General features: G+C 35.1%; 1 protein-coding gene across 2 annotated transcripts in view; it reads right to left on the bottom strand.

Moving 5' to 3' along the window:
* Nucleotides 3,821-22,188, bottom strand: part of PCDH17 (protocadherin 17) — a 113,220-nt gene continuing 94,852 nt past the window's right edge. For both annotated transcript variants that reach the window (XM_018056818.1, XM_018056819.1), the window contains exon 4: nt 3,821-8,539. In XM_018056818.1, coding sequence (XP_017912307.1) covers nt 7,857-8,539 — 683 coding nt within the window. In that variant the 3' untranslated portion in view covers nt 3,821-7,856. The remainder of the gene's footprint in view (nt 8,540-22,188) is intronic.

The following is a 22,188-nucleotide window of genomic DNA, read 5'->3' as shown; positions in this document are numbered from 1 at the left end:
AAATTTTCAGTGAAGTAGCGAGGCACTCTTCCATAAATATTTTAACTAAAAACCCTGTATATTAATTTATTTACCACCTTTTATACATCTATTATATTTTATTAAGCATTTTGTCAATTTTAACACTCTATGTAGGCTACATCTAAAAAAGAGTTGTTTCCTATAGGTTAATAAAAGCAATGTGAACATTTCCTACTTGCTGTAACTATTGGATTGCACATCACTACCTCTATAATAGATCCATAAATAAAAAGACATATAGAAATATATTTATATGAACATACCTAATGGAAAAATAGATGAGAAAGACTATATAATACTTGATATTGATAGAAAATTATGAAATTAAGATGAAAATAAGAGACTGGTTATATGCAAGACAGCAGACAATGCTATAAAAATTAATTTTATAATGATATCTATATAAATAAACCTGATTTTTAATAGAAAGAACAGAATAAAAATTCAAAAATATTACATCAAAGCAAATTATCACAGTGAAAACATATTTCAACTGCAAAAATAAGGAGGAATAATGTCAAAATATGATGGCAAAGAGATAGTGTTGAGATATTCAGCTGATCAATAAAGTGAAGGAATGAATACCATATCCCATCTATCTGAATTTAAATTTTTGAAACATAAAAGAGTTAGTGTTAAAATTACATTAAAATTTATTTCTGGACCTCTTGAGAATAAGTTTAGTTTTCTGTAAATTGCCAAGGGAGATATTTTAAAATGAATGAGTAAGCAAAACTCAGGAAGAATCAGAACACTTCACTTTTGATTAACCAGACAGAAAATGACTTGGATAGCTATAGTAATCTCTCTTTTTCATCAGATTACTGAAAATAGCAATGATATAATATTTTATCAGATGTGGATGAGGAAAGTCATAAATAAAAAAGTGTGTTCATCCTTTATCCATTTTGCTACTACTTAAATTCTCTTCATTTTGTTATACTGACATTTGAAATAATTTGACTCTCATGCCTCCATATGTGCATATTGATCCATATATATGAATGCAATATTTAAATATTCTTTCAATATTATTAGTTTATGTGATTATTTCTAAGAAGTCAATTAGTAATCTTATTAATTCAGCATATGCATAACCTTATGATGTAAAGGAATTAAATAAAATCTATGAATATTTTCTGTGAGAATATGTTAAGTTCATGAAAAAGCAAATCTTCCGTAACATTTCAGAATATTTTGGAGACCATACCATCAATGCTGTGAAACAATTTTATAAATGACAGTAAAGAATTGAAGGCAATCTCTTTTAGAGGCAAGCCTCTCTTGGAGGCTCAATTCTTATGATGTCTTTAATTTCTCTTGTAGAGTACAATCCCTATTCTCTATTTTTAAATTATTTAATGTTGTTATGAACTATTAACATAGAGACTATCTAGGTTATATGATGTGACTGTCAACTTAAAGTGAAAGGCATATTACTGACATAATTTAATGTTTTAGTATGATAAACTTAAGATACTAGAAAGGCTAGATGTTAACAAGAGCAAGATTTTGGAATCCACAAAATCTGCTGCAAATAGAGGAAGTGCTCAGTAAGTTCAGTGTGATCTTAAGATTTCCAAGTTCAATGTCTTTGGTTAAGTTTATTTACTTCTTTGACCTTCAAATTTCTAATTTTGTAATGCCTTCTAAATTTGTGAAAATTCTCTGGGAACTGGAAAATTCTCTACAAATAGAATTTATCAATATTAACTAGGCTTGTGTAACTATTATTTGACCTGCCTGATGCTACAAATCCTTAGGGAAATAAGCACAATTTTCATATAAATAGTACTGACCAATATTTTATACAAAATATCATGATATACTGTCTAAGTTGAACAATAACAAAGAAAGCTTCCAATATTGTTTCTGTTTTACAACAATTGAAAAATATTATGAAATAATTTGATTGAATATTGTACCTTCAGGAAAATAGATTTTGAAATATAAATAATAATCAAAATTTAGTTCACTAGAATGCTATAGATCATTTATAAATTGTTCCTCTCAAAGTGAAATGCTTCATTTGTAAGATAAAAAATAGAACACATCTAATGGGCGAAGTCAGTCTGTGTGATACAAAATTTGTAAAAAAACAAAAACTCACAAAAATATTCCCTCTCTAATCAATATTTGTATGTAAGATACTCATTAACATTTAAAGTAGTTTCAAAAACTAAGTTATTGTTTGGCAACTTTTTCTGAATTATTAAAAAGGGAGAACAGGGAAAGAAGTTGTACCCTTTTATAAATCCTAATGGACAGTGGATTATCCAGCATTATTAATTTCTAATATGAACAGAAAATGATCTATTTCCTTGGTGAACCATGTGCCAACCATCTACAAAAGCATGTGATAAAGAGTCTGAAGATGGTCCATTAACTTGATGATTTATTTCTCTGTGCTATATTGATGCTATAGTGATGCTTAAGAATTTTTTCTCTTCATATCCTACAAATGATTGCTCTCTGATTATCAAGTAATTGTATCTTTGGGGCATATCTACTTAAAATATACCCTAATCTGAGGGGCTTTGATAGCTCATTGACATGACGGAAGCTTGTGATACATGTTGTACACATGACTTCCTCCTCATTGTAACCTGGCTAGGTAGAGTTGTTCATCTGAATGACTTCCAAATCCTTCAGCCCTGGTCAACTGGTTCAGGTGAGTCAATTAACACACTTGAAAGCAATAAATGACGTGATAACCATATGGTTTTGCTCTACTTAACACAGAAATATTTTTATTATAAAAGGTAATATAAGCTCAATTTCTATGAGGCAATATAATTCAAGGCAATATAAGATCATTTCTATGTTAGCATATACCACCTAGGTACAAGGATCTGATGGTAAAATGTAATCATTTTAGTTTTTTGTACCTTAGGACCATTGTATGGAACCTAACACCTAAGTGGTGCTCACTGAAAAAGAAACAGACATGTTAACCAATAAACGAACAAAATAATGGATAGGACATTTAGTCTATTCTAATAACTCTAAACCACAAAGATCTTAAATATGGAAAAGCAATGCACACTTCTTGATGTAATTTATATTGTCAGAAGAAAAGTAAAATTAAAAGAAAAAAATCAACAGGGGCAGAACATTATGTTGGTCTGTAATTTAGAAGATGCTACTCACTGGGTGTGAACTAGCAGAGATATGGGATGTGTGGTCTAGCTGAGGGAAAATGCCAACAAACAATTCTAGTTCATAAAGAGCTGAACTTACCTCTTTGTTTCTCCCAGCAGACTACTGTGACTCAGGCACCATTTGGATTTTACTGTTTACTCCCGGGGCATAATTGCCCAAGGAAAACATAGAGTAGGAATTCATAAACATTTGTTTAGTAAGTAGAAAGAGAGGCTTATTATTTTAAGATGCCACAATAAACACGTACTAACTTTAAAATGCCACTTATAAATAGGTGGTTTTATCAGTCATGTAAGCTTATGAGAGGTCTTATAAAAATGACTTTTCTGAAGTCCTTTAGGATCTTGTACCAAAGTATCTTCAAACCAATCATAAATATGAAAAGCCACTAGTATCATAAGGCTATGACTCCATGGTAAGTATTTGACTATCCAACTTATCAGGCTATCTGAAAGCCTGGTAATGAATTCCCACTGAGTGACATTATTGCTAAATAAGTTTTCCAAAAGCTTATTTTACTGGCAAATAAAGGAATAGCACAAACATTTATGATGTCACAATTGCTTTCCAAAATAATTATGATCAGGGTCCCTGCGGTACACAGTGTATTAGAGAATGCAAGGGAAGGCAACACCACTATTAGTAATAGCTTTTTATTCAGAGTCCTCATTTTCCAGATAGGTCACATTAAACACAGCCATTAAACAATAGTGTTGAGATAAATCCATACAATGTATGCTGCTTTGTTGTTGTCCTTGTTCACCAATCACTTGGTGCAGCTAAGAACCTTATGGAGCAATGGGGCTGATAAATGGGGATAGCCAACCTACGAAACACTGGAGCCAGGAAAGTCAGACTTTATTCAGGTCTCATTCAATTACATTTCGAATCAACACATCTTGATAGCCAAAACTCTCATGTGAATTAATGCTCCGATAAGTGTTGTGTGTTGTCAAAAGAATATAATTAGACAATAATGAGTGGGCATATATTATGCCAAATCTCAGTCTACTTGTTGACCTCAGCAACTTCTGCTCCATTAGGCAACAAACAGCTTTTAACCTGGTTCTAATAAAGCATACTGCTCCATCACGACATTACTTTTCTTTTTTATTTTTTATGGTATCATTTTTTAAATTGAGCAGTACCTAGATCCTTTAAAGGGAAGTCATGTTTTACAAGATCTCAGCTAATTTAGAAAAACAAAACAAGTCAATTTCCCAACCAGGAATTCAATTAATTTATGGAGTAGTGAGCCAATATTTGCATATTGCCTGCAGTAAGGATTAAGTATGCCAGGTTAAGAAATGAAATGAAAGCATTCTTTGAAATTGTGTGATACATCTCTTTTATGTTTACTTTGGTATAGGTACAACTAACACTGATTCTCACTACTTTCAATTTTAATGAAAAGATCTTTTATCATTAACACATTAACATTTAATGGAAACATTGCTTTGTTACCGGTACTTTTTTTAGTTCATCAGTAAACAATTTTTAGAACTTTGACTTTCTTATGAAAAAATTTTATAGATTCTTTTTTCTGTGCTTGATACAGTTATTCAAGGACTTAAAAGACAAAGTATTTTTATTTATTTTGAATGTAGGGGATTTTTTTGAGGGGTCAGTAATTGGAGCATATGAATTAAGATAATTTTTCACATTCTGAATTGCGACAAAAACCCCTTGAAATATCACTGCATCACCCCTTGGAGCAAGTTGCTCCCCAAAGGGGTAATTTTGGCATCTCAGAGACTTCCATGGAAGCCAAGCACCAGAGGTCTGTGATAAAGGCATTTGCCAGCCAAATGAATAAAAGCAAGATTCCCTTCAACTCAACTATAAAAGCTTAGAGTCCTGACTGCTGAATTACCACCAACTGGTAAATAAATAATCACTACTAAATACAGATAATGTGTTAAACAGCTAAGGCTAGTAAATCACTGGTGACAGAGAGCCTAAAGGTAATCCCTCACACACTGGCACAACCAATTCTTAAAATCTGATAGTGTTTTAATGTATTCAGACACTTTTAATAAATTGAACAACTGGTTACTCAGCATTAAGAACATTTTAAAAATAAACCCTACTCTCTTTGTTGATTTCATTTACACACTGCCTTAGATTTTACTACTTGGCTATTGTCTAGTAAGAGAGAGGCAACACTTGGTAAGACTAAATGGAAATCAGTTTTCCATCAAATCACAGCTATCAAGCTAAATCAACCTGTAGTCTCCTGGCAAAAAATAACACCATATAACAGAGACGACACATTTCAGATACATAAATTGTCCAAAATATAGAGAGTCAATTAAGTTTCACATGTACAAGATCCTTTCTTTTCTAATTTAAACATTTATGAATAATAAAAACCAAGAGTAGAGCTTTGGAAAGGCTGTTACTAGGAACCAAATACAGTTCTCAAGAGAATAAGGCTGATGGGAGTTGTCCACTCTTCCCTTTCAAAGAAGTTCTGCAAACGAGGTACAGTCTCAAATCTTGACAGCATTGGACGGAAATCTTTTCAGTTGGATTTTTCGAGGTTTAAAATTACAAAACTGAATTCACCTCTGTGTTTGTTTTTGCTTTTGTTTTTGATATAAGGATTTTATGACATTTACGCTGTTACTACACTGGCTTGGTGGCCAGGAAAGAAGGCACAGAATTCTCCACCAGTTTGCAAATAATGCATTTTTCTGCTCCAGTGCACAAACAGCCTTTATTTAACTCAGCACCACATATTCTAAGGTATGGGCTGGAAACTGTTTGTCATGAAGCTGTAAAATGCCAAAATTTTTAAACGCTGAAGGAAAATGTCAATCAAGGCATTTTCCCATCTGCTGCTGCTTCTGCAAGTGCTAATTTTACTTTTCCCCAATTCCTGAAATTTGAGGTTTCCTAGCCTCATATGGAAGTAAGTTTGAAACTTGCTAAATGTCACAAGGAAAGGTGCAACAAAATGAAAGAATAGAAGGTGTATTGTTCTCAAAGGACAGCGATAAAAAGAGGCAGAAGAGCACTGAAAAAAAAAAAAAGGCAAACCTTTTGTTAAGACCAAGACCTCTTATAAAACACTACACAATGCAAGTAACCAGTGCTGGTACCACACATGCATTAAAGCATTTTGCATGGTTTTGAAATATAATGGGAACACACATCTTGAACCACTTAGGATACTTTTGAGAACCAATCAACAGTATGATATCTACATAGGCAGAAGCTGCAAGTTATTGAAAAACATGAAGAAGTTTCAGGTATTGGTACAAATGTAATTCTTGTGATTTAGCATGACTTTAATAAAAGCTTCCACAAAGGATTTGCACATAACCGTGACTGACAGATGTATTTTCTGACCTTTCAGTTAGCTCCATCAGCTCACTCAAACACATTTTGAACAGATTATGTACTGTAGTACTTGGTAGACTATACATTAAACAAGAGACTTTGCTCTGAGGCACTGCTTCCAACACTCCATGGGGAAAAGGAAGCAGGAAAAAACAAAACTCATAGAGTTCGACAGCTACTGAGGCAACACTTGCCATTTACAATATAAGCCCAAATATTTTTGCAACACAACTATATATTAATTTAATAAAATACACAATATAGCTCTTATACACTCAACAATTTGGCTCATATGCACTGAATCTGCAATAAATCAATAAAAATATGTCATTTGATGTAAACACATTTAATTTTCTTACATTTGCACATTTAAATGGTCATGTGATTTGTGTATGTCTAAAACATTTTCACGTTCCTGAGCTATTTTAGTGTCCACAAATGAATAAAACATATCAATCGTGTTAATTGTCTCTGAATATCAGCACTCAATGGTAACTATTTTTCAGAACTTTTCTAGGGCAAATCTGAAACATATCCATTGTTATGTGTATGTTTGTTGGACACTAAAATGCTAAAGAGGCATTTTAAACCTTTAAATTTACTTCTCCTTTCATGAAGTGAATTAGGCTATGTGTGTGCAGGACAAAATGGAATATATCTTTTTACATTTAACTTTTATACGACATGAGGTGTTTTACAAATGACCCAGTTTTTAATTTTTTTTTCGACTAATGATACGGAATGTTCTCTGTGTTTATATGTGTGGCAGGTAACTTTATACAGAAATGTTTACCACAAATATGTGTTAATGTTTGGTGTAGCTTGGACTACTGCAAGGTCTTTTCGGGACGTTCAGTAGAAGCCTGTGGTGACTGCTAGAAATTCTACCACAGATCAAAAATTATGACCCTGCTTTGACTGGGGTTTATAGGTAAACAGTTAAGTCAGCATAAACCATGGAGGACAGTCTTAGAGCAATCAGAAAAACTCTTCCATTCTCACTCTGCATACCTTCCTAACAGATTGTCAAAAGGTAACTTGCTTCATCATCCTTTTTTAACTCCTCTCCTTTTTCTTCTCTGTTTGTCTTTCCTCTTTGAGCATCGTTAATTCTGTCCTAATATAAGTCTGGTCAGAAAAAACCATCGTTATCTCTGAAAAAGAAACAGCAGTGAAAAGAACGTACTCGTGGGCACTTCAGATGTTCACTAAGAGCCTGAAAGCAGCATCGGTCTTTCTTCATCCCTGTACAATGAGGTTGTCACCAGGAGGGATCACTTTTCAATCAAAAGAAGAAACAGGAAGATGCCAATGCCTTTTGTTCTTTTTCACTTTCTCACAGCCACAGGGTCATTTCCCCGGCAGTCCTGCAGAAGCTTGTCGATTTCCCTCACAACCTCCTCTGCATCCACCGCCTCTCTGCCCAGATCCTGGCCGGGGTGGTCAAGTTGCTCCAGGACGGTGCCCATCTCGCTGGAATCCCGGCTGGCTCTTGAATGCACATCTGCAAAGACCCTTGCCATCTGCTCAGAAGCCAGGAAGGGAGGGTCTCTTGGTTGCTTGCTGGGGGACAGATACTGACTGTCAGTGGGCAAGTATTGGCTGCTCGCCTCAGCCAGGGCTCCTGGCTTTGCTTCGCAACCATCCAAGGAGCCTTTTGTGGAAGTGCAAGGCTCGATGCATGCCTTGGTCGGGCTGCTTGATGCTGAAGGGACCTCTTGGAGGAGAGGGCTCAGGGCACGTTTGGCTTTTAAATAAGGTTTCACATTGGCAATGAGAATCGTGTGCTCTCGCTTGTCTTTTCCAAATGTACAAAAAGTCTTTTTCCCAGTGGGATTCACAGTTTCGTAAGTCTCAGTCTCAACATTAGCTTCAACTGTGGGTACAAAGAGATTTGTGCGGTAATCTGCATTTTCAGCCTGATTGGTTGCAGGGAACTGTGGCATCCAGCACCTGTCAGAATGACCAAGCACTCGGCATTCATCTGTGCAATTAACACACTCTTCCGGTTCTGCAAAACAAAAGAAAGACAGCAAAGCCAATCACTAGGGTCGCCTTTACATTTCTGCCGAGACTGTGACCCACTCTCCCTGGGTTTGCTTGACCTCTGGTCTCTTAATTAAAAAGAAAAGAAAACAATAATTAAAACATTTCAGGATGGTTGCATAAACCTGCTGGTTGAGACAATGGTTTTATTTAAGTCTATTCTCTAGATATTAACGAATTCCCATAGCCTGGAAAGAAGTAAAAAGTGGCCATTGGAGAATCATTCTCAGTAGAATAGAACATCACTGTAAACTAATCTCCTGGGGATATCAGTTTGTCTTTGTTCTGTATAATCCATCCTGGAAACAGGGAACTTCAAAAAGGATTACCAGGATTAATTTTTCAAATCAAATAACAGTACAGAAACTGAATTGCAAACTTCCATACCAAGTCCTAACCTGATTTTTTTTTTTCATGTTTTATCCCTCTTTTGCTTGTAATTGTTATTTTGGTAACAGTCATGAAATAAAACTTTTCCTTTAAAGCTTACTTTTCCTACTGAGAGTAGCAAATAGAATTTTCTATCCAAATGTGTTATAAACAATCTTGTCAAAAATGTACATAGTCCTATCGTAGTAGATTTGCAGACGGATCACATAATCAGGTTTCCTCACTTCGATCTCTTTTGTTTGTTTTGTTTTTGGTGTAAGTGAAAATGGATTTAGTCAAGAGAAATAGTTCAGAATGAATGACAAATCTTGATTTCCTAAACGGTAATGCTCTGGGAGAATTTCACTTCTCTTTCACGATAACATGTAGATAATCTAAATAAACCATTCTTTTAATTACCACTGTTTCAAAGATGCTGAACAAGAAAATATGAAAGAAAATTCCTTCACTATGACAACAGTGGATGAATTCAATATTTTAAGCTATAACTTTGAACTATATCTTCCCAGTTTTCCCTTTCATCAACAAATGATTGTCCTCCTTATGTTTAATGATCCTTTTTAAAACAGGGACTTTTTTTCAGGAGAGGATATTTACAATTTAACTCTATGTGATGGGAATAGAATTCCCTACACATTTGGGAACTCTTGGGATTACCATTTAATTGATGCAAGAGGATCTCTATAATGTATAGTGTCCTATGTGAAAGGGGAAAATCAGCAGATTTAATAGCACTGATACATTTATACAGTTGCATTTAAGTCATATACAAAATCTGTTTATATTTAAAACACATAAATCATTCCTTATCCAAAAAGAAAAAAAAAATAAACCACAACTTAACTTACCTTAAAAGATTTTAGGATAAAATAATTTTCTATGAAACTAAACTCTTAGAAAGGAATCAAAATGGTGTTTTGACAGAACAAAAATTCTATGATATTTCATAGCATGTGTCATGCACACATGAAAAGTTAAAAAGAAGTATCTAGGTGGCTTTTCCCTATTTTAATTGTCTTTCTTCTTAAAATACATTTACGTAAGCAGTGAAAAGAATATGTTAAGCTTATTATGTAAAGCAGTCAAGAATGCTGAAATGTAGTCTCAAAGTAAACTATCTACTATCTACTCACAAACTCAAATACTATCTATGATTTGAAAGGTTGTCAGACAGATGGACACAAACAGAAGCAGAAGAAGCTAGGAAACTTTCTGGAAAGCCTCCCTGTACAGATTTAAAGTAGAGTAAAATTTAAACAACAGGATATCGAAAATGTTTAATATCAGGTGTCTGTTTATGTATTCTGAAAGTAAATCATCAATATTATACCTATGTCAGTAAGTTTTAGAAAAAAAATATGTATCATTTCACTCAACTAATTTTATTCTTCAAAGATCCAGTGAAAAACTTTACCATCCATTTCACTTGGTAATATTTCTGTATCTTTTAGAGTTGTGATTTTAAAAAACTATTTACAACTCATACAATCTCTTTGAAATACACTAACATAGTTTTATTTTTCAATATTGAATGGTCTCAGTTTCAGCAATTTGGATAGCCCAGCTCTGAATGAATTAATATGAATTTAAGAAGAGAGTGAAAAAGATAGAATAGTACAGATGTATGAAAGTATAAATCAACCTTGGATTTGAAACCATCAACATAAACTCTGCAGTTCTACCACTCAACTTCATGTCACAACTGAGGGAGAAAATTTCGAGTACTGATTATGACACATTACATGCTGTTCACCTTGGGATTAGACTGTAATTTTGATAGCAGCCACTACACTAAGGAAACCACAGCTCTGTGGTTTCCCCAGTTTAGTGGTTATCATGTTACCCTAACATGCGCAAGGTCTCCGTTTGGAAACTGGGTGGAAACAGCCTCACTTTTGGGCTTCCCTGGTGGCTCAGCTGGTAAAGAATCTGCATTCTATGCAGGAGACCTGGGTTCAAACCTTGGTTTGGGAAGATTCTCTGGAGAAGGGAACTGCTACCCACTCCAGTGTTCTGGCCTGAAAAATTCCATGGGCTGTATAGTCCATGGGGTCACAAAGAGTCGGACATGACTGAGCAATAGACTTGATAGCAGCAGTTCACAGGTGGTGAAGAAAATTAAATGGACACTTTTGTATAAACAGCAGAAACTGTGAGCATAAAGTGAACTATAATTACCAAGGGTCAAGTAATTTATAAAAAAGTCAAATTATTTCTGAAATAACATAATAAATAGATGATTAGGTTGGTACATAAAAGAGACATTGGTAGTAAATAAAGAATGACCAGCTAGACCAAAAAAAGGAAAAAAAAAAAAAAAAAAAAAAAAAAACTGACCAGCAAGACAAAAAGAAATAGAGAGGAAAAAAGGAATGCTAAGTGAGAGGAGAGAGAGATGGAGGGAGGAATTAGAGGATTAAGGGAAGGGGAGTCATATTGGGAGGATTTTTGCTATGCACACCTTCTATTATAATTTTTTAAATCCCCTCAATAAACTAAGTGTGTATAATAAAGGATAATAACATGGAGGATTTTCTCCAGCTCTAGAGCCTTAGAGGTAGATGATAAAACTTATTTCTGTACCGTGGGGAAATGAATTCCAGAATACATATGTTGAATTATGAACTATAAAAATGAAAAAAGAAACAAGTTACATAGACAGCCACTATTTACAGAGTTTAGATATTTGCATAAAAAAAAAATGTAGGCATCCTGGACAGAAAATAAACTTAGAGAACTTTGACCCAAGATTCACTTTTTCTTCTGGGCCAATCTGGTATTACAAAGAAATCATTTACCCTATTTTTGTCCTTTCCTCAATATAACATGATAACTCTTTCACAAAATCACCCTTTGCCAAGAAAGATCGGATAATCCAAAAGGTCTACAAATGAAAATAAAAACCATATGATTATCTCAATAGATGCAGAGAAGGCCTTTGACAAAATTCAACATCCATTTATGATAAAAACTCTCCAGAAAGCAGGAATAGAAGGAACATACCTCAACATAATAAAAGCTATATATGACAAACCCACAGCAAACATTATCCTCAATGGTGAAAAATTGAAAGCATTTCCCCTAAAGTCAGGAACAAGACAAGGGTGTCCACTTTCACCGCTACTATTCAACATAGTTCTGGAAGTTTTGGCCACAGCAATCAGAGCAGAAAAAGAAATAAAAGGAATCCAAATTGGAAAAAAAGAAGCAAAACTCTCACTGTTTGCAGATGACATGATCCTCTACATGGAAAACCCGAAAGACTCCACCAGAAAATTACTAGAGCTCATCAATGAATATAGTAAAGTTGCAGGATATAAAATCAACACACAGAAATCCCTTGCATTCCTAGACACGAATAATGAGAAAGTAGAAAAAGAAATTAAGGAAACAATTCCATTCACCATTGCAACGAAAAGAATAAAATACTTAGGAATATATCTACCTAAAGAAACTAAAGACCTATATATAGAAAACTATAAAACACTGATGAAAGAAATCAAAGAGGACACTAATAGATGGAGAAATATACCATGTTCATGGATCGGAAGAATCAATATAGTGAAAATGAGTATACTACCCAAAGCAATTTACAAATTCAATGCAATCCCTATCAAGCTACCAGCCACATTTTTCACAGAACTAGAACAAATAATTTCAAGATTTGTATGGAAATACAAAAAACCTCGAATTGTCAAAGCAATCTTGAGAAATAAGAATGGAACTGGAGGAATCAACTTGCCTGACTTCAGGCTCTACTACAAAGCCACAGTCATCAAGACAGTATGGTACTGGCACAAAGACAGACATATAGATCAATGGAACAAAATAGAAAGCCCAGAGATAAATCCACACACCTAAGGACACCTTATCTTTGACAAAGGAGGCAAGAATATACAATGGAGTAAAGACAATCTCTTTAACAAGTGGTGCTGGGAAAACTGGTCAACCACTTGTAAAAGAATGAAACTAGATCACTTTCTAACACCGCACACAAAGATAAACTCAAAATGGATTAAAGATCTAAATGTACGATCAGAAACTATAAAACTCCTAGAGGAGAACATAGGCAAAACACTCTCAGACATAAATCACAGCAGGATCCTCTATGATCCACCTCCCAGAATTCTGGAAATAAAAGCAAAAATAAACAAATGGGATCTAATTAAAATTAAAAGCTTCTGCACAACAAAGGAAAATATAAGCAAGGTGAAAAGACAGCCTTCTGAATGGGAGAAAATAATAGCAAATGAAGCAACTGACAAACAACTAATCTCAAAAATATACAAGCAACTTATGCAGCTCAATTCCAGAAAAATAAACCACCCAATCAAAAAATGGGCCAAAGAACTAAATAGACATTTCTCCAAAGAAGACATATGGATGGCTAACAAACACATGAAAAGATGCTCAACATCACTCATTATTAGAGAAATGCAAATCAAAACCACAATGAGGTACCACTTCACACCAGTCAGAATGGCTGTGATCCAAAAATCTGCAACCAATAAATGCTGGAGAGGGTGTGGAGAAAAGGGAACCCTCCTACACTGTTGGTGGGAATGCAAACTAGTACAGCCACTATGGAGAACAGTGTGGACATTCCTTAAAAAATTGCAAATAGAACTACCTTATGACCCAGCAATCCCACTGCTGGGCATACACACCGAGGAAACCAGAATTGAAAGAGACACATGTACCCCAATGTTCATCGCAGCACTGTTTATAATAGCCAGGACATGGAAACAACCTTGATGTCCATCAGCAGATGAGTGGATAAGAAAGCTGTGGTACGTATACATAATGGAGTATTACTCAGCCATTAAAGAGAATACATTTGAATCAGTTCTGATGAGATGGATGAAACTGGAGCTGATTATACAGAGTGAAGTAAGCCAGAAAAAAAAGCACCAATACAGTATACTAACACATATATATGGAATTTAGGAAGATGACAATGATGACCCTGTATGCAAGACAGGAAAAAAGACACAGATGTGTATAACGGACTTTTGGACTCAGAGGGAGAAGGAGAGGGTGGGATGATTTGGGAGACTGGCATTCTAACATGTATACTATCATGTAAGAATTGAATCGCCAGTCTATGTCTGATGCAGGATACAGCATGCTTGGGGCTGGTGCATGGGGATGACCCAGAGAGATGTTATGGGGAGGGATATGGGAGGGGGGTTCATGTTTGGGAATGCATGTAAGAATTAAAGATTTTAAAATTAAAAAAATAAATAAATGTCACATTAAAAAAAAAAGAGAGAGTAACCGAGAAGTAAGCATGTTTCTATTGCAAAGTGAAAACAACTCTGAAGTCCAATAGCTGGAAATATGGGCAGTTCTGTCTGTAGAGAAAGTTTACAGCGTCTAATCTTTTAAATTAATAATTATCTGAAGGACTGTGTGACATCTGCATAATTTAAATTCTTGTTTACTATTAAGAATCACTTTCTATACTACTATGGACTTCCCTAGTGGCTCAGATGGTAAAGGATCTACCTGCAGTGCAGGAGAACTGGGTTCAATCCCTGGGTTGGGAAGATCCCCTGGAGAAGAGAAAGGCTATCCACTTTAGTATTCTTTCCTGGAGAATTTCATGCACAGAGGAGTCTAGTGGGCTACAGTCCATGGGGTCACAAAGAATTGGAAATGGCTGAGCAAGTAGCACTTTCTTTACCCCTATAATCACATCTGCTATTATATAAGATCCCAAGGGGAGGGATCTAAACATAGTCATCTTAATTAGGTCAGTTTTAATTTATATTATTTTTTTTGCAAAAGATATAGTCACTCAAATTACTAGAAGTACTTGCAATTCAGCTGCCACCATAAACTACACACACAGACACACACACATACAAATCTCTATTTGTATGTGTGTAATAAAATTGAGCTTACTCCAGCAGATAGTCCAAACAAAATTTTAAAACTCAAATGCATTTCCAATGTATTCCTGAAAATTAAAAATCAGTAACTACCATAAAAGAAATACAGATGAATGAATAAAATGCACAGAAAAGTTATATATTAGTAACATAAAAGTTATATATTAGTAATATAAAAGATATATATCTATAAGCATATATATATGAACATTTTTATAACTTACAAAACTTTATATATAATTTACATGCATAAATCTTTTTATTTAAAATCACCAATAAACAATATTTTAATCTTTCTCTTTTCCCTTCAACTGAGTGTGAAATCTCTGACTGAATAAACAACTTGACTACTGATTTTAAAATTTTATATAATTCAAATTGATTTAGAAATAAAGATGTTTGAAATTTGCATATTCACATTGGCTGACAAATCTGAAAGCTCTTTCGATCTTTTTTTAAACCTAGACTAAGCTGTTTAACAACTTAATCTTAAAGATATTAGGCAAGCAATCGTTTTCTGCCAAAATATACCTTCAAAGGAACAGTCACTGTGAAAGTTACATACGTGTGAGGAAAAAAGATTTAGGTAATACATGAAATTATCTGTTCCCAAAGTATTGGACTTTAGCAATCTTCCACAAAAGTTACCAGAACCTAATATTCATAATGTGATCTTAACACTGTGATGTCACTACATCATTAAGAGTGCACAGCCATTTCAAGATGGGGAAGAGGTGTCAACAATCGCCGTGTATAAGACTAAACTTTGAAGTCAAAACACTATTTAAGCCGGCAAGGATTATTAAAGATTAAGGGGCATATGTTGAATATAGTTATTTGGGGAAAAGTCAGAGGAGAAAAATACTTGCGTATTGTGACTCTATAGTGTTCACCGCAAAGGAAACATGTTACGGAACCAGTCCATAAAATTTCTTCCTTCAGAGTAAATCTATCTCTTTATTTTAATCTGTATCACTCAAGAAGTAAATTATAAGATAAGCTTATTTTCCCTGTCTTCAAAGCATTATACCACACTGCCCAAAGAGAGATATTAGCAACTAATTTGTTAACACTTAGGGAAATATTAGAAAACATAAAAGGATTTCCTCCCCTTAGTTTCAGCTTTGCCTGCTGCCTCTGGATCCCACATATCTGTACATCTGAAAACATGCATATTATTTCTGGAATAGGAGTCTCACATATGCATCTGATTTATTTTTTATAATGATAAAATAAAGTCTCTGTCATAGAAATCTGAAAACCAAAATCCATAAATCAGAACATTAAGTAAGGAAGCTCTGAAGGGCTGTGGTTGTGGGGGAAGGCCATTTGAAAGAGTTTTCTGCGCTTCATGACTGTCAACAGAATAGTTTTATTTCTGTTTGGTAAATAGCTTTAAATAGGAAAAGTGCTTCTTCTGTTAGTGTCGTGGTTGCTCCTGTTTCTATCAGCATCTTAAAATTAAAATTGTTTCCAAGTAGACAACTCTATAAATGGAAGTTCATTTTTCACTTGTTCTCAGTTTTCTTTTTTATTTCTAGTTTACCTTCTTTCGAAGGTGGCTGAGATGGTAAAGCGTCTGCCTGCAAGGCGGGTGACCTGGGTTCTACCCCTGGGTCGGGAAGATCCCCTGGAGAAGGAAATGGCAACCCACTCCAGTATTCTTGACTGGAAAATCCCATGGATGGAGAAACCTGGTGGGCTACAGTCCAAGGGGTCGCAAAGAACTGGACAGGACTGAGAGACTTCACTTCTTACTTGACCTTCTTTCACCAATGTAAGCTTTTATAACAACTAATCAGTTGTCTGGGAAAGTAAGGAGCTGGCACCCATCTATATTTGTGGCTGGCCCAAGTGTTCTGAAGATGAACTCTGCAGAATCTAAATTGACCTCTCTCACAGATTATCTGCCAGTAAACAATGACAAAACAGAACCTGAGACAGACAGTTCACATATACCAGTTTTCTACTGAAAGTTTTTAATGATGTAACCACATCTTGCTTTGCTTTTTTTCTTTCTACAGCACAAACACACATACACACACACATACACAAAATTTCACACAAGCATGCACACTTCTCTATGAACACAACAAATTACAATTAATCCAAATACATTCCAACAGAAAAAAACACCAACACTAAAATACAAATAACTGAATACCAACACAAAACACCAACACTAACTAAAATTCTAGTCAGAATACAGTTCAATAACCTCAAATAAAATGTATCTTTCAGTAAATTGATACAATTCATAACATCCTGTGAACTGACAGCTTTCTACCATAAACCATTCTCTCCTTTTTTTGACAATGTTGATGATTACTCACTTATTTCCCTTTACCATCCTGTAAACTCCTGACACTTGTTACAATGATAAGGTGAGTCATTCCATATAAATAGCACTTTAACAATCTATTCATTTGATTATTTTCATTTATGATTTCTATGTTCCATTTACTAGCACATTAGTTAAAAATAAACCTTCTGATTTCCCTCTATCTAACTATGAAGGGGCTAAAAATTCTACTTTGAATATTATTTCTCAAGACTGCGTTGGAAAGTTGTCTCAAAACATCTTTCTCTGTGTTGGGGGAAAAAAACAAGTATCCTAATAATTTTATCACACTTTTTTTTCTGCTAGTGTTCACATGACTGCCAGGATTAATTTTAGCACAATTTTTAATACGCTTGGTGTATCTCTTATGCACGGAAGAAAAGGGGAAAATGTGGCATCAGAGAACAGTCACTTTTCTTTATCTAAGTGATCTTTTATCCATTGCCTTGTATTTCCCGTGTTTCTCACTTGTGCACAATGATCTAGGTTGTTCTACTCATCAAATAACAATACACAAATATATAGATGTGGGATGTGTTTTTGCTTCTTTTGCTTTTTAATGTAAGATCATGTATTTTATTACAACATGCTCATTTGCTCATTTCCTGAGGATGCTTGTTACATTTTGCCAGTGATATCATGATATAACATTGTGTATAGACTCCAGGAATTAAATTGTTTCCTAATAATTGGCCATAAGCGATCAGGATTTAGGAACATAGTTTGCAAAATAAAAATACCATGAGATAAACGTATATATTTTAGGTGGGTGCACTGCCAATTTGGCTTCCAGATTTTACCTCAGTTGTGAAATGCCATTCATCTGCTTTTGATAGGCAGAGAGCACATTTTGAAGAGGAAGTTGGTATAATGCTGTCAAATAGTCAAACCGCGATAGCTTTGAAGTACCAGTCCTCCGGTGAGCACTTGCATCACACAATGTTTCAGAATGTATTGTCCTGGCTTCATTCAGATACCAGAAACCACTGATCTATATCACATTCAACTGAATCCAATTGCAACTGGGTCTCTGGAGTGCCTGGAGCATTCATATTTACTATTCAATGCACCTGCACACCTTCAGGGATGGTTTCAAGTGTTTGTGACCCTTTGGACATAATAATAGGTCTCCCAGAATGAATTTTCTGGTATAAATGTTGACAATCACAGATAATGCTCTGAGACGAAGAAAAAAGAAATTAAAGGGGAAGATAAATTAAGGGATAAAAGCAAAAGAATTTTATTTCCTTATAGGAAATCTAATATGGAAGCACCAGAAATTAAAAATCAAAAAATGAGAGTCTAGACCATGCATCAGGAACCAATGTGACTGTGTCTTGTGGCACACTGTTCTGAAATTAACTTTCAAAACATAGCTGCTCCCCTCCCCTGATCCCATACTGCAGATGCAGTCATCACCTGGGGCAGAAGCAGAACCCTGGAAGTGAAGTTACAGATAAATGGGGCCATCTCTTTCTTAACAGGTACCCTGAGGAGAACTGACTCGGAAGCTCAATTCTATAGTAACTGGAACAAGGTGGTTTTTGTTTGTTTGTTTGTTTGTTTTTGCTTTTGGATTTTAAATAAAGGACTCTGACATGACCTCACAAGGGAAAACAATACAACTCAAATGCTCCACAAGAATAAAGACAGCTCAAATTCAGTGAGAGTAGTAGATGTGTGTGATTCAGCATTTTAAAAAAAAAGTATATTCAATCATTCATAAGGTAAGAACAAACTAAACACCAGCTTTGTGCATTGGAAGTTTTTAAGCAAAGGCATCTTCATTAGAATTTTGTGGAATAGGTGTTATGTCAAGTAAAGCTGCGTGCTAAATGAACTCATATTTATCCACCTCTAAAATTCACCAATCTGGAAGGCTGTATCTTTTCACCAAGGAGTTTACACTTTGACTGGAAGCTAGAAACTTGATTTGAAATTAGGATAGGGAAAATAATTCATGAGCAATTATAATTTAAACTATGTTATAGGAAGACATATATGTTATAGGAAGACAAGACTCTTGAGAGTCCCTTGGACTGCAAGGAGATCCAACAAGTCCATCCTAAAGGAGATCAGTCCTGGGTGTTCATTGGAAGGACTGATGCTGAAGCTCAAACTCCAATACTTTGGCCACCTGAAGAGAAGAGCTGGCTCATTGGAAAAGACTCTAATGCTGGGAGGGATTGGGGGCAGGAGGAGAAGGGGACAAGAGAGGATGAGATGGTTGGAAGGCATTACCGACTCAATGGACATGAGTTTGGGTAAACTCTGGGAATTGATGGACAGGGAGGCCTGGAGTGCTGCAGTTCATGGGCTCTAAGAATCAGACATGACTGAGCGACCGAACTGACTGAACTGATAGGAAAACAAACGACAGAAATGCAGAGAAAAGCATAGACTGTAATATTGTGAAAGGCTTTGTACAAGAGATAGTGCTTGATCTGCAACTCAAAAGATGATCATGGTTTCAACAGATGGTGGAGAGCAGGGAGAGGGTGATCTAGGTAAGGAGAGGAGAACGTGCAACAGTCAACACAGAGAAATGTGCGCTTCATGGGATAATGAGAGATCAGCTGCATAGGTGGAAGGACATAGACTGTACTACCAAAAATAAAATTACATAGGAAAAATTGGCTAGAATTTAAAAGAAAGTGGCAAAGCTGTGAATAAAGGACCAAATTTAGTGCAGCAGGCCATGGAGCACTAATGTAAGTATCTGAGCAGTTTACTGCATGGATCAGAAGATTTCTAAAATACTTAGGAGCTCGATTGGAAAACTCCTGAGCAACACTTATGAATATAAAAAATTGGGATGGCCAGAGGGCAAGTAGTACTCAAATCAACACTATTTCTGGAAACAAATATATATCGTTTTGGCTGCAACCAGGATATGTTTCCAACAGAGCACCAAGGACCTGGCATGACTCTGGCACCATCATTCCAACTCCAGGGCTACCCCAATCTGCTTACATCCCACTTCTAAACTAAAGAAAGCCTTAATGTGTTATGAGTCAACAGATATTTATATTAACAACATAAATCCTGCATTTCATAATTCTGACTTAGAAAAATATCTTTTTCTTCCCACATCTACTTTATCTCTCTTCCTGTTTTCTCAAATTTGCTGTTATTATTTAGTTCAGTTCTTTTGCTCAGTCGTGTCTGACTCTGTGATCCCATAGACTGCAGCACGTCAGGCCTCCCTGTCCATCACCAGCTCCTGGAGTTTACTCAAACTCATGCCCATTGAGTTGGTGATGCCATCCAACCATCTCATCCTTTGTAGTCACCTTCTCCTCCCGCCTTCAATCTTTCCCAGCATCAGAGTCTTTTCCAATAAGTCGGTTTTTCTCACCAGGTGGCCAAAGTATTGGAGTTTCAGCTTCAGCATTAATCCTCCCAATGAATATTCAGGACTGATTTCCTTTAGGATTGACTGGTGATTTCCTTGTAGTCCAAGGGATTTCTCCAACACCACAGTTCAAAAGCATCAATACTTCAGCACTCAGCTTTCTTTATAGTCCAACTCTCACATCCATATATGACTATTGGAAAAACCATAGCTTTGAATAGATGGACCTTTGTTGGTAATGTCTCTGCTTTTTAATATGCTCTCTAGGATGGTCTTAGCTTTTCTTCCAAGGAGCAAGTGTCTTTTAATTTCACGGCTGCAGTCACCATCTGCAGTGATTTTGGAGACCAAAAATATTAAGTCTGTCACTGTTTCCATAGTTTCCCCATTTATTTGCCATGAAGTGGTAGGACTGGATGCCATTATCTTAGTTTTCTGAATGTTGAGTTTTAAGCCAACTTTTTCACTCTTCTCTTCCACTTTCATCAAGAGGCTCTTTAGTTCTTCTTCACTTTTTTGCCATAAAGGTGGTGTCATCTGCATATCTGAGGTTATTGATATTTCTCCCTGCAATCTTGATTCCAGCTTGTGCTTTGTCCAGCCTGGCATTGTACTTGATGTACTCTGCATATAAGTTAAATAAGCAAGGTGACAATATACAGCCTTGATGTACTCCTTTCCCAATTTGGAACCAGTCTGTTGTTCCATGTCCAGTTCTAACTGCTATTTATTAACCAACCATAAGATTGCATATGATCCCATATCAAGAAGACTAAATATTCTGGAAGGTCAGAAGATGGAAGGGCTAGAAGAAATAAGATCATTATAGGTATCTAGGAGAGAAGTAATAATACTCCAACAAGGCAAGGAAAATGTTACAAATGAAGCAGATGTTAAATGTCAGAAACTTTTCAAAATTTATTCTGGCTACTTAGAAAATAAATAATGAAAATTTCTGAAAATATTTTCCAAAATGCATTTCTATTTTGGACAAAGATAATGCCTCAATTTTCCTATTGTATTATTTTTTAAGCATTACTCCATGCCTCTTATATTTTAATCTATTTGCCTCATTGAGTTCCCTACACTCCTTGAGGATCAAGACTCTGAGGTCCTGGTATATTCTTTCACTCTCTATTCTTTGAAAACAAACTCAACAGTCTCACTTCTGAATTTGAACAAAATGCTACCATGGATATAAAGGAAGATTAAATTGAAAAAGTATCAAATACTATTGGCTATCTATAATACAAATGACCACTCCTTACAAATTACTCAGCTCATTTATGAGAATGCAATGTCAGTTTTCAGAACAATCCCAGGACCTAACAAAATTATGTATAATAGCTCTCTTCTGCTATGAGATACACAGTACTTAAAGTAACATCAGATCTGTTAAATACATATTTATATAAAATTCCAAAGGTCTCTATTTATTATTGAGAATTATCTTATTATTATTGGCACCATTTTAAATCCTATAAGCAAATCCTACCTAACATATATGCACTGAAACATGGAAGTCAGAATATTTTCCACTTAAGATAATTTTTTAAACTAGCGATACTGTTATTGACATTAAAATCTATATTTAAATAATCATCTCTTTAAATTTTAAATTACAAAAAGAGTGA

The sequence above is a fragment of the Capra hircus genome, chromosome 12 (genome assembly GCF_001704415.2).
Source record: "Capra hircus breed San Clemente chromosome 12, ASM170441v1, whole genome shotgun sequence".
NCBI lineage: Eukaryota > Metazoa > Chordata > Mammalia > Artiodactyla > Bovidae > Capra > Capra hircus.
Note: the sequence above shows the minus strand (reverse complement) of the source record. Positions and strands in the feature narration are given on the sequence as shown.